The 12,028-nt window shown below is 49.9% G+C and overlaps 6 protein-coding genes across 6 annotated transcripts; 4 read left to right on the plus strand and 2 right to left on the minus strand.

Annotated features, from left to right (window-relative positions):
- Positions 1-625: 625 nt before the first annotated feature.
- Positions 626-1,384, minus strand: BC939DRAFT_184370 (uncharacterized protein). The gene has a single exon (XM_051550475.1). It carries the CDS (start codon positions 1,287-1,289, stop codon positions 795-797), a length of 495 nt encoding a protein of 164 aa, XP_051416853.1. The 5' UTR covers positions 1,290-1,384; the 3' UTR covers positions 626-794.
- Positions 1,385-1,472: 88 nt separating this feature from the next.
- Positions 1,473-3,396, plus strand: BC939DRAFT_517425 (ATP-dependent RNA helicase uap56). The gene is made up of 3 exons (XM_051561169.1): positions 1,473-1,701; positions 1,792-2,202; positions 2,531-3,396. The coding sequence occupies exons 1-3, from the start codon at positions 1,479-1,481 to the stop codon at positions 3,193-3,195; spliced, it is 1,299 nt and encodes a 432-aa protein (XP_051416854.1). The 5' UTR covers positions 1,473-1,478; the 3' UTR covers positions 3,196-3,396.
- Positions 3,397-3,858: 462 nt separating this feature from the next.
- On the plus strand, positions 3,859-6,929 carry BC939DRAFT_436873 (phosphatase 2C-like domain-containing protein). Its single transcript, XM_051553625.1, has 4 exons — positions 3,859-4,844; positions 5,487-5,679; positions 5,843-6,464; positions 6,600-6,929. Exons 1-4 carry the CDS (start codon positions 4,092-4,094, stop codon positions 6,652-6,654), a joined length of 1,623 nt encoding a protein of 540 aa, XP_051416855.1. The 5' UTR covers positions 3,859-4,091; the 3' UTR covers positions 6,655-6,929.
- Positions 6,930-7,516: 587 nt separating this feature from the next.
- BC939DRAFT_184517 (uncharacterized protein) lies at positions 7,517-7,892 on the plus strand. Its single transcript, XM_051550476.1, has one exon. It carries the CDS (start codon positions 7,600-7,602, stop codon positions 7,813-7,815), a length of 216 nt encoding a protein of 71 aa, XP_051416856.1. The 5' UTR covers positions 7,517-7,599; the 3' UTR covers positions 7,816-7,892.
- Positions 7,893-8,289: 397 nt separating this feature from the next.
- Positions 8,290-9,795, plus strand: BC939DRAFT_392046 (uncharacterized protein; the record flags this gene model as incomplete). Its single annotated transcript, XM_051552005.1, has 4 exons — positions 8,290-8,499; positions 8,630-8,819; positions 8,932-9,148; positions 9,267-9,795. The coding sequence occupies 4 exons, from the start codon at positions 8,290-8,292 to the stop codon at positions 9,793-9,795; spliced, it is 1,146 nt and encodes a 381-aa protein (XP_051416857.1).
- Positions 9,796-9,937: 142 nt separating this feature from the next.
- On the minus strand, positions 9,938-11,162 carry BC939DRAFT_436878 (uncharacterized protein). Its single transcript, XM_051553626.1, has one exon. The coding sequence runs from the start codon at positions 10,931-10,933 to the stop codon at positions 10,094-10,096; it is 840 nt and encodes a 279-aa protein (XP_051416858.1). The 5' UTR covers positions 10,934-11,162; the 3' UTR covers positions 9,938-10,093.
- Positions 11,163-12,028: the final 866 nt, after the last annotated feature.

Raw genomic sequence — 12,028 nt, forward strand, 5'->3', positions numbered from 1 at the left:
TACTTGGTAATACAGGGCAGCCAAAGGAATCTCTTTCGCGGCGCATAGACCAGGTCGTGTGAGTGGGTTCTGTTCTCGCTAGGACCAAGGCAATCAAGTCCATTATACAGGATTGTGGTTTCTTTTACAAAAAGATCATTGCCAGTTTTAGATATGGTCGTGCTCCAGTACTTGGACCTTTGCCGTATGTTCGTGCTGCTGCCCATCCACACGGTATCGCATTGCTGTGCAGCTGGAGAAAGAAAGATGCAACGTCACCAAAAATAAGGTTCGGTGCGTACGCATATGCTCATTTATTGGGCCAAACCACTTGCCAATGGTGTCCTTCTTTCCCCTCCCCACACTCCTTTAACTTCCATCCATCCCTCGATCCACGCAATCCATCCATCCATCGGCTCTTTTACTTTCTTATCTATCCATCCATCGACCTTTCGATCCCATCGACCCACTTCTTGATCTCTCTCCAAGCTCAAGTACCAGCAGCACTCCCGAGTGACCCATCGCCAGCTTCAGCTTCAGCCGCGGCTCTTCATCTCGTCCCGCCAAGCCAGCCTAAAACGCTCGCCAACCGCCACCAACCAGCTCCTCCCATAAAGTTTCGGTATGTCTATCTCCACCACCAAGATGGACATCCTCTGCTTCAGCAGAAGCAATGGCGCTTCCCCTCTCTCGTGCCTGGCGGCCCGCGTCTCGGCACCGTTCATCTGTCCCTGATCCCCTGATCACTTCCTCCCTCAAACGAAACAAAAAGAAAAGAAGAGAAAAGAAAAGAAAAGGACAAAAGAGCGACTGCTTCAACGGCGAGCCTTGAATCCTGCATCCATCGGATCGGCTGGCTTGCACTCTACGACACAGTTGCACGGTTCACGCCGCTGCACTGCTGTGTCGCGTCCAGCTGCTGGCAATATGCACACCTCCCGCGGCGTCGTTCTCAAGAGAAGGATGGCAACCATCATCCTTGGATGAAGGAGGAGAAAAGGATTCGAGGTTCCCACCCGCTTTTTGTCACGCACGACAGAGAACGAGAACGAGAGAAGCGCCAGCGACGCTCGTCCGCCAGCAAGAGGCACTCTGTCTCTGTTTTGTTTCGATAAAGAGCGACAAAGACACGATCCGATCAGAGAGAATGGGGGCTTGCCCGCCGCCGCTTCGTGACGCTGCCTGCTCAGGATGTCCACACTGCGCCCTTTTTTCTTCTTTTTTTTTCTTTTTTTTTCTCGCCACATTCGTGGGGCCCAATTATCTGCTCCCCTTCCGCTTTTTTTCTTTCGTTCGTTCGTTCGTTTCATTCGTTTCTTTCGCTCTACTTGGTCGCGCACGATCGATCCCCCAGGGAATAGAAAAAACCAAATACTAAACGCAAAATATCGCCCTCCCTTCCTCCTGTCCGCGTTCTCTCCTCGTCCACCTGCTCTGCCGCTTGGTTCTCATCTTATCTACTGCACCTGCCCATCTTTCTCGCCACCCAGATCCTAAAAATGGCCGACCACCACGATGATCTCGTTGACTACGATGAGGATGATGATGTCATCCAGTCCATCAACGCCGTCCCCGCTGCTGCCGAGCCCGAGGTTGCTGAAGACTCCAAGGACAAGAAGGGTTCCTATGTCGGTGTCCACTCGACCGGTTTCCGTGATTTCCTCTTGAAGCCCGAGCTTTTGCGCTCCATTGTCGACTGTGGTTTCGAGCATCCTTCTGAGGGTAAGTCTTTATTTGCTTTATTGTTTATGATGTCTGAAGCGATCTCGTCTCTAATTATAACCGCTTGTGCTTGGAATTGCTCGCCAATAGTCCAGCAGGAGTGCATTCCCCAGTCCATCCTCGGTATGGACATTCTGTGCCAGGCCAAGTCTGGTATGGGTAAGACGGCCGTTTTCGTTCTTGCCACCCTCCAGCAGGTCGAGCCCGTCCCCGGCGAGGTCTCTGTCGTTGTCTTGTGCCACACTCGTGAATTGGCTTTCCAGATCAAGAACGAGTACGCTCGCTTTAGCAAGTACCTTCCCGAGGTCAAGTCCGAGGTCTTTTACGGAGGCACGCCCTTGAAGAGAGACCAAGACCTTCTCCGCAACAAGGAGCTCTGCCCCCACGTCTTGGTCGGTACCCCTGGTCGTGTCCTTGCTTTGATCAAGGAGAAGACCCTCAACCTCAAGAATGTTAAGCACTTTGTTCTTGATGAGTGTGACAAGATGCTTGACCAGATTGGTATGTGTTCTGTTCCGAATACTATTTTGCAAACATTCCTCTGTCTGCTTGTCTTTCTGCCTTTCGCTGTTCTCCCCAGATGATGTCCTTACAGTTCGACGGCAATGTTATGATGATACTTTTTGCTATTAACCCAGCTCGTTAAAGGACAAAATACGTTCCTCATGAGATACACTTTTTAATGCTGACCCATGCCTTGAACTGTTGGACATCAATGGGACGACGAGACGAAAGACGTGTGCGCAGCAAAGAGATGTTTTCTGGAATGAATCCTTTGACGCTAACATTTTGTATGTTGTTCATGTCTCTCTCATTCATCTGGTAACAGATATGCGCCGTGATGTGCAGGAGATCTTCAGGGCCACCCCTCACCACAAGCAGGTGATGATGTTCTCTGCCACGCTGAGCAAGGACACCCGCGTGACATGCAAGAAGTTCATGCAGAACCCTCTGGAGATCTATGTCGATGACGAGACCAAGCTGACTCTCCACGGATTGCAGCAGTACTTTGTCGGCATTACCGAGGCCCAGAAGAACCGCAAGCTCAATGATCTGTTGGACTCGCTCGAGTTCAACCAGGTGTGCATTTTTGTGAAGTCGGTTGCACGTGCGGATCAGCTCAACAAGTTGCTGGTGGAATGCAACTTCCCAAGTATTTGCATCCACGGATCGATGCCCCAGGAGGAGCGTATTGCGCGCTACAAGTCGTTCAAGGATTTCAACAAGCGTATCTTGGTTGCGACGGATGTGTTTGCTCGTGGTCTGGATGTGTCGCGTGTGAACGTTGTGATTAACTACGACGTGCCCGATGCAGCGGACACCTACCTGCATCGTGTGGGTCGTGCCGGTCGTTTCGGAACCAAGGGTCTCGCGATTACGTTCGTTGCAGATGACAAGGATGCCGAGATCCTGAAGTCCATCCAGGCTCGTTTCGAGGTCCAGATCCCCGAGCTCCCTGACGAGATTGATGTGTCGACCTACATGACTGCCTAAACAGGGAATCTTCGTTTTTTGTGCGCCTGTCGGTTCTGTTCCTCCTTTTTTTTTATTACTCTCGAGAAGGGCCTAGTTTCCCTTTGGACGATCGATTGAGAAAGACATTTGTACATTCATTCCTTTTGCACCAGAAGAGAGAGAGAGCGCGACCGCGAGAACGATTCACTACCAATAAAAAACTGTAATATAAAAAGCACATTTCCTACTGCATGCGCTTTGTACCTTGTGCCTGTCCTGTTGTAAAGAGAGGATGGGGTTAAACGGAAAAAGAGCATGTTACTATGTATTGCTCCTTTCTTTCTCCCTGTGGGCAAGGAGACCGGGGATGGTTGGTGATGCGTTTTGCTGCTGTCTCTGTGGTCATATTGTTGTGTGTTTGCACATGTGCACATACACATTGTCTACGCCGTCAGAATGCATCGCAGTACCCTATCTGATCCTCTTCAACCGAAAGGTCCAAAGGAATGTTTATAGCCCATGTCGTGCCTTTATTCTTCGGCGGCAAGGACAGTCAGTTCATCCGGAGAGAAAGCGCGGCAGAGGGGTGGATTGCCATGAGCAATTCAAGGGCCCTCTTCCGATCGGAACATACGGGAAAGGAAATACCAAAGGCCTAGTCTCCGCTCTAGCTTTGACCTTCAGCCTTCTTTTTATTTATTCCTCTTGTCTTTTATTTTCATTTTCTTTCTTTAACCACCACCCTCTTCTCATTCATCCTCATCCTCATCAGCACTCTTCATCACATCCACGATAAAGTTTGTCTTGCTTTCTTTACCCCACACTCTTCCCTTTTTAGATAAATCCGCATATTCCACCTCACACTCCGACTGGACTGCACACTCTTATCTGTTTCGCTCTGGCAACAACACAAAACACACAAAAAGCGATCGATAATGCTAGGCAGGAATGTAGCCAGGCCTCTGGGCATGTCTCCCTCGCGTATCGCTACTGCCTACAATGCCATGACATCCCACCGTCTGACCCAGTGGATGCTGTCGTCTAGACCGTATTCGATGCTCATGCACCGGTACTTGTTCCTCGCCCCGCAGCTTCTTCTCACCAGCAGTCCAGCAGGTCTCCCCAATTCGACTCCGACGCTCGTCTCCCTCGACGGAGGCGTTGCCGTCGCACAAGCATCATCACCCTCTTCTTCGACTTGTTCGTCATCGTCATCGTCGTGTCAACTCCACACTAGTGCAGCAACTGCTTCGTTGGCGCAGGTGCAAGCGCAGCTCGCTCAGGAGATTCTGCTGCCCTTAGAGCTACACACACCGTCATCATCTTTCAATGGAACAGCTACAGCGGACACAACAGCCACGACAGCCAAAGATGTCTCTTCTGTTAATTCGCCCTCAACGGTGACCAGGAATGCTATCGCATACAATTATTTGCTCGCTGCGAGTTGGCACCCGAAATCGAGGCACCGACCACAGGCGCAGGCGCTACAGCATCAACAGGATCAACTGCAGCAGCAGCGACAGGATCTGGAGGATGCAGCAAAAGCGGAGAGGACGTTACGATGGAAACAAAAACTGAGGGCTGCGCACCCGGGGAAGGTCGATGCGGGCGAGGATGCGTTTTTTCATGTGTCGACCCCGAGTCGTGTGGCGTTAGGGGTTGCAGACGGAGTCGGCGGATGGTCTGAGGTGAGTTGATGGTCTATTCGGAAGCGACTCTCTTTGTGTGTCCTTTTTTTTTTTTTTTTTTTTTTATACTCTTGATAGTATAGTTGTTTTGATCGTCATTTGGCGTGTATTTACTTCCACATCCTTTGTCACGCCTGCGCCTTTTCGCCCTTTCAAGTGGGAGTGAGCGTTTTGGTAACGGAAAGCAGATGCCTTTGGGGAGGCACGAGCGAGCGTCATTGACGATTGCTCCGTTACGCTTTCACATCATTTCTTGTTCTTAATGTAGAGTTCGGAATGAAGAGGGGGAGTAATTGATCAACGAAGACCTCTCTTGTCGTCCATAAATGGTATTACCGACTCTTCTTTGCTTCGCCTTTTTTTTTTTTTCACCCTCCTTCTCATCATTTTTTGTTGCTGCTCTCATCATATGTCATTTCAGCAAGTGCTTTGGCCTTGCCATCACAGCAAATTTTCTTTTCAAGGGAGGAGAGAAAGAGAAAGCGGATGAAGAGCGGAGCGAATTGTTGAGAGCTGCATTTAGGTCAGCGCTTGTTTGTGTGCAGGTGTACAGAAGTAGACTTTGTTGTATGGTAATGGATGTGCAATTAGCTTTGCTAACTCTAGGTTTTATTTTTTATTTTTTGGTGCATGGTTGTCTAGATGGGCGTGGATCCTGCACTGTTCTCGTGGGCGTTGATGAACAATGCCGAGAACATTGCTCAACTGACGGACACGACACCGCCAGAAGAGCCGAGCGCACTCACTGCAGGCGGTGAACGGACGGTCCTGGATGCGCAGACGATCCTGGATGGCGCGTATAGTGAACTCGTCCAGAGTGGCACCGTCGAAGCAGGTACGAGAGAACGAATACTGTGAGAAAAAACCTTGGTTGTTTTTTCTATATTTGTGCTCCTTTTTTTTTTTTTTTTGCATGAACTAATAACACCAACAAACAACACCAACAACAAAACAACAACAAACAACAAACAACGGTGGGAATGAAATGAATTATCTAGGCTCGAGCACAGCTTGCATTCTATCGCTTTGCAAGATGACAGGGACGTTAAAGGCGTCGAATCTCGGCGACAGCTCGTTCCTCCTGATCCGGGATAACCAATGTATCTACGAATCCCCGTCTCAGCAGCATTTCTGGAATTGTCCTTACCAACTCACAGTCTTGCCGCCAAAACTTCGTCAGCAGCAGCAGCAGCAAAAGCAACAGCAGACACAGGCAAACGGCAATGCTCAGGAACCGGCCGAGTCCAGGGAAACGAAAAAGATCAAGACAAAATCATATGTCCAGGATCTCCCCAAGGATGCGATGCAGACGACGCATCAGTTACAGGATGGGGACGTGATTGTGCTGGCGACAGATGGATTTTGGGACAACGTGTTTACGAAGGAGGCACTCGAGCTGGTGAATCGGGAGCTGGGAGATATCATTCGAGAGCAACGACACCGGCATGATGCGGAGGATGAATTCAAGAGGGATGAGCAGCCGAAGTTGTCGGCAGAGGAGATTCTGGCAAGGGTGCGGGCACTCTCCAAGAGACTGACGAATACGGCGAGGAGGTTCTCGTTGGACCCGAAGCGGATGACGCCGTTTAGCCAGGGAGCTCGGCATATCAAGTGCGGCGGGTAAGTTCATAGCATTTTTTTAATACTGTCGTTGCGTAGATTACCTATCGTTAATACGAATGGCATTCTTTTCGTGAATACACTTGCTAACACTCGAAATCCGGTTCTTTTTTTTTTTTTTTCATGCTTGAGTAGAAAGATCGACGATATTACAGTGATCGTGACATTGGTGCGATCGAGTCTTCCGTAGGGGTTGTAAGAAAAGGAAATCGTCGTTATTTCGTCCGCAACGGCATATTTTCTTTTCTTTTTCATTATTCATTTTATATATGCTTGTAGACTATATTTTTTTTTTGCATCTTGATCGGTAACGTCAGTCCGGATGTTTGAACCGTGGCATCGTGCGTTCATGCGTCCGTCTGTTCGTTCGTTATATCATCTCTCTCTTTTTTTTTGGATTCTTCATTTCCTTGTATCATAGACATAACACAACACATTCATAAAAAAATAAAAATAAAAATAAAAATAAAAAAAGCGCCATGTCCTTGAGTTCCCCAAGTAGGATGTTGACATCTGGGTCTCCACCTCGAAAACCCCAATCTCAATCTCCCTGCAAGATTCATGTTCCAAGGCATCAGCTCGAGCAGGATACTGGGCTGTTCCAGCGAAGGCCTTTCAGCACTGGATAACCAAGGACCTCCCGTAATCTCGTCCAGTTTATCAGAGGCTCTTCTTTGTATGAGGTTTTCCAAATGGCCGGAATAAATTTGTCTTGGCGGATTGTTCAGATATTGAGAATTGGATCTGGAGTGAGTCCAGTTGAATGGCGACCGCCATGCATGAGCCGAGCACTCTACTCTTGCCAACAATTCCTCACTCGGTAAGATTATTAGATGACCGAGGCCGCATCAGGCCACCAAGATCACCTCCGACTTGAGATCGCTGTTTTTTTCCTAGGTGATCCTATCATCAGTCTATAGTCCGGCAGCATGGCGCCTTCAGTGCAGGTAATCCTCAGACGCGAGAGAACTCTTATACGTTCATCTTCAGACGCCACTAACGTGTATAAATAGAAGAGTAGAGTCGCTCAAAGTGCTCAAAGCAAACACACTATCTGACCCCCAGAGCCACAGTAAAGCACAGCGCAACTACAACACGCAGATCCACTCTTCATCATCATCTGACTCTTGCAAACATGACGTTTAGGTCCATTACCTTGTTCGCCGTCGTCGGCTCCGTGGTCGTCATCCAGGCTACGGCTCTCACCGCCTGCGATGACCCCCAAGTCCAGCCGCAAGATGCAACGACCTATGGTTGCAATCCATGCCCGTTGAACCGTGACTTTGGGGAGAACAGCAAGTGGGGTTGGGGCTGGGGCCGGAGTTGGGGTGGTTATCCCTGGTGGTACTAGAATTGGAGTTCAGGATGGAGCAAGAAACCGCCACTTCCTTCGCGCGTGGTCTCATCATGGCTCTAGGATCATGCAGCTTCAGGTAGCTATCCCGCAACCAATGCAATAAAACGAAGCGTGCAGATCAGGTTCCGATCTTTGACGCGTTTAACCGAGTGATCATAGAGACGCTATGTACAGTCACGATACGGGGGACCATAAAGACGCGTTTTTCTTTTGGTTCCTTCTTTCCTTCTCTTCTCTTCTGCAACTTCCTTTACAGCTCCCTAGGTCCCTGCAGCAACTCATCCATATCCGTTGCCTCTTCATCTTCAGAACACACATTCGCCAACAACAAGACAATCAACCATGAGTCAAGACGAGCCCCAGACTGCACCCGCCGCCAAAGAGCAGCAGCAGCAGGGCTGTGGTGTTGGCGAGACCACCCTTTTCGAGGCCTGGGCTATCTCTGATGGCACTGAACTCCACAGGCTGATGTACCCTCCTTGGGAACTTAGGCCCAAGGACGTGGAGATCCATATCCTGAACTCTAGTGTCTGCACGTCCGACACCCATATGATGGACGAAGAGCGGGTCAAGCTCGTCGGTGGGGTCGTTCCGGGACACAAGATCGTAGGCAAGGTCATCGCAGCTGGACCCGAGGCCCTGCATCAGGTTGGCGATCGCGTCGGGGCGGGCGTTTTTGTAAGTTCGGTCTTTGTTCGATTTTTGTTTCTTTGTGAAACGTTTGACTTTATATCAGCAATGTTCTGTGGTCTGTGCGCTTTGGACTGATCCTTATCACCACATTATTCTGCACGCGCATAAACACTAGGGCGGCACTTGCCTCCAGTTCGAGGACTGCGAAGCCGGCTACGAGCTGCTCTGTACTAACGAAAAGTTCGTCTACAACAGTAAGCATAAGTCTACGTGCGACGCACCCGTTTGTGGCGGCTTTTCTGACCGTATCCGACTCGACAGCGAGTTCGTCTACAAGATCCCAGACTCGATCCCGCTCGATGAAGGTATATTATGGACGACGCATATAGAAAATACGATGCAGAAACGGCCTTGCTGGTCGACGATGAACCATTGTCTGCTTCTGCTTACCACCTTTTTTTTTTTTTTTTGGCATAGTGGTTCCATTGCTCTGTCCTGGCGCCACATCGTATGCTGCTCTTCGAAGAGCCGGTGCGGGGCCCAACAGTGTCGTCGGTATCAAGGGAATCGGGAAGATGGGCCATCTCGCCATCCAGTTCGCTAAAGCGTTCGGTTGCAGGGAAATCGTTGCCTTCGTAGACAGTCCTACTCTCATGGACGATGCCCTCGCTCTTGGTGCCGACTATGTCGTCGAGTAAGTCTAGATGGATGATCAAATGATGTCAAGCAGGCCCGCGATCAGCTTATGATCACTTCATGCGTCGTCTTCATAATGCATTTTATTCGTTTTTTTCCTTCTGCTCTACCTCTAGTCTCCATAACGCGGACCAGATCAAGACTGCGATCCACACAATCGATCTGATGTTGGTCAACAGCATCGACCGCTCAACCAGCTGGACTGACATCTTCCACCTGATGGTGAACCGCGGTTTGATCGTCGTCCTGGCCTCAACTAAGGATCCTATCACCCTCCCAACCATGGAGTTGGTCCATCGTGAGCTCAAGGTCGAGGGATTGTCCCAGGGCGGTCGCAGGGATGTCGGAAAAATGCTTGCGTTCGCCGCATCGCACAAGATCCGTCCCTGGCTAGTGAAATTCAAGCTTGAGGATTTCAACAAGGCGATTGAACTCGAGAAGAAGTGCGAGGCCCGCTATTCGATTGTTCTAGAGGTCTCTGATCAAGATCCCACGGCACCTCATTCGGAAGAGAAGAGGGAGGCTGCTGCCGTCGCGGAGACTGGTGAAGAGCCGAGTAAGGTGACGGAGACCCCGCCCGCTGAGACCCCATCCGCTGAGGTAAAGGAAGCCAAAGCCTCTGAGGCCGAGGCTACTGTAGCCTAAAACGGAAGCGATGGCCATCCGCGCTCGCAATTGTTTCTCTTCAAATACGGACAAATGACCCCCATGAGGGCATGTCAACAGCGTGGTGTCTCTGAGCTATTTGCTGAATCATAGCACACAAATGCATACACAATAAAAACGTCGCTTTATTCATGATCAAAGACATTAAACAATCGTGGCAGGAGAGAGAGAGAGAGAGAGAGAGAGTTGTTTTAAAGGGAGCCATAAAACGATGCTGGTAGTGCAGGATATGCATGCTCCCATGATGAACGTGAAGTAGGGGCTGCTGGCTCAGTATTTACTCGCGATGGAACAGATCAAGGTTCTTTCTCCAGAGATCGGGCTTTTCCTTGTGGCCGATAACCATGCCATAGCCGCCTCCTGCGGTATAGCCAACGCTTCCTGCATGGTTCTTTAAGAAGTCCTCACTCCAGCTCTCGCGACGACGACGTCGAGATTGGCGTATTTTGTAGCAGCTAAAGAGTACGGCGGTTAGGACTGCGAGGATAATGATAACTATCAGTACGATCACACCTGGGGAGAGTGGTCTCTGTTTCTGGTCTGTGGGGCCGGTGTGCGATTTGTTTGCAGATCCCGCTGCTGGGTCATTTGAAGCTGATGCGTCGGGGTCATCGGTTGAGCCATCGGTTGAAGAAGGGTCTTGGTTAGTGCCAGCGTTGGACCCTGCGGGTTGCTTCTTTTTGGGAAGTGTGGGTGAGGTGGAGGATGATGTTGAGGTAGCAACAGGTGCGGAGACAGGGGAACCGGTAATGTTGCTTTGGGTGGGTGGGTTGGGGACTTCACCGATCAGACTGGGCACAGGCGCTATGCCATTGGTCTTGGAGGGGTCGATGGAAGGGATATCGGTGGAGGATGTTGATGAGGGTTGCTGTTGCGGTTGTGGGAGTGCTGCTGGTACCTCTGAAGTGGGTGGGACTGCGGATGCTGGTGCAGGGGATGGGGCTGAAGCTGGAGGTTGCTGGGGACTGAATATGTTGCCGAGGATGTCGCGTTTTGTTGCACGGTTGCGGTCGTGGGCGTGTGGGTGGTCAAAGTTACCGTTGAGATGGAGGGATTGGGTGTAGGAGAGGAGAATTGGGCCGAATAGGGCCAAGACGGCGAGGCGGGAGAGGTGCATCACTGTGTGGTATCTGGGACAGAAAACACTATTCTAGGCAGGTAGGAGGTTAAACCGTAGAAACTAGTAGTGTAGAGTCTTTGAAAGAGCGATGAAGAAAACCAAACGAGAGAGTGAATGGGAAGGAAAGGAAAGAGAAAGTGGGACCAAAGAAGGCAGATTCGGATGTTCAGAGAGAGGCCCGTTGAACGAGTAGTCTATGGACGTGTGTAAGAATAGGAAGTGTTCCTGGAAAGGGGCCAAGTTAGAGCCCCGTGTCTGATTTATGAGGGAAAATAAAGGGTGATGGCGTCCAAGGGGAAACGCGTTATGGAAGATATGCTACAAATGCTGCTTCTCTAAACCTAGGGCAACAGCGATATTCAAGCGAAAAGGGCTGCTGAAAAAAGTATAGGAATGAGGAATCGAAGAAACAAGCCCTTCACAAAACCCGCTCGGATGGCGCTTTTAAATGATGATCTCCGGGGAGTCTGTTTGGCTTTTTTTTTTTTAGGATGCTGATGAGGATAGTGATCGTTACTTGCTGGTCGCTTGCTAGTCCTTGGTCCCGATGACATCCAGGGCTCTCGTTCGGGATGTCCTGACTTTTTTTTCTTGTTTCCTCCGTCTTTGCTCAGTGTTTGCTATTTCTAAAAAGACAAAGGGCTTTGACCATCCTCACCAGCACCAATTCAGAGCACTACAGGCAAAACTGAGCCCTCTCTTTTTTTTTCTGATGTCAAGTTGCTCACTATATCACCAATGTCTGACTGGATTCCTCCATGGACGTGAGGTTGTGTCCAGATCCATGCTGGTCTCCCTGGCTGATAAAATGGCAGCAGACTGGAAGGAGAGATAAGAAGAAAAATCGGCGGCTCCTTTCTCTTTGAAAGTGTTTCGGGATGTGCTCCTTGTGCTCTCTAGCAGAAGAGCTGGTAGCCGGCTACTCTGGATTCAGTTGCTAGGACGTGTGTCTATCGACAGAAATCCGACAGAGAGGAACAAGATGTTGATTGGCGCAAAACGACGTGGGTATTACCCTGTTTTTTTTTGGCACGTATCGCACGCGAAAAGACGCGCCTTAACAAAGACGCGACTACGAACCCCACGTAATCG

The sequence above is a fragment of the Gamsiella multidivaricata genome (assembly GCF_025024155.1).
Source record: "Gamsiella multidivaricata strain RSA 2152 chromosome Unknown BC939scaffold_4, whole genome shotgun sequence".
Taxonomy (NCBI): domain Eukaryota; kingdom Fungi; phylum Mortierellomycota; class Mortierellomycetes; order Mortierellales; family Mortierellaceae; genus Gamsiella; species Gamsiella multidivaricata.

What these genes read in the sequence shown, in the direction of transcription:
- BC939DRAFT_436873 (XM_051553625.1), top strand. Translation starts at nt 4,092, where the DNA reads ATGCTAGGCAGGAATGTAGCCAGGCCTCTGGGCATGTCTCCCTCGCGT. An exon ending in GAGTGGCACCGTCGAAGCAG is followed by an intron (nt 5,680 to 5,842) that starts GTACGAGAGAAC and finishes TGAATTATCTAG; the next exon opens with GCTCGAGCACAGCTTGCATT. An exon ending in CGGCATATCAAGTGCGGCGG is followed by an intron (nt 6,465 to 6,599) that starts GTAAGTTCATAG and finishes ATGCTTGAGTAG; the next exon opens with AAAGATCGACGATATTACAG.
- BC939DRAFT_184370 (XM_051550475.1), bottom strand. Translation starts at nt 1,289, where the DNA reads ATGAAACGAACGAACGAACGAAAGAAAAAAAGCGGAAGGGGAGCAGAT.
- BC939DRAFT_436878 (XM_051553626.1), bottom strand. Translation starts at nt 10,933, where the DNA reads ATGCACCTCTCCCGCCTCGCCGTCTTGGCCCTATTCGGCCCAATTCTC.
- BC939DRAFT_184517 (XM_051550476.1), top strand. Translation starts at nt 7,600, where the DNA reads ATGACGTTTAGGTCCATTACCTTGTTCGCCGTCGTCGGCTCCGTGGTC.
- BC939DRAFT_517425 (XM_051561169.1), top strand. Translation starts at nt 1,479, where the DNA reads ATGGCCGACCACCACGATGATCTCGTTGACTACGATGAGGATGATGAT. An exon ending in TTTCGAGCATCCTTCTGAGG is followed by an intron (nt 1,702 to 1,791) that starts GTAAGTCTTTAT and finishes GCTCGCCAATAG; the next exon opens with TCCAGCAGGAGTGCATTCCC. An exon ending in CAAGATGCTTGACCAGATTG is followed by an intron (nt 2,203 to 2,530) that starts GTATGTGTTCTG and finishes ATCTGGTAACAG; the next exon opens with ATATGCGCCGTGATGTGCAG.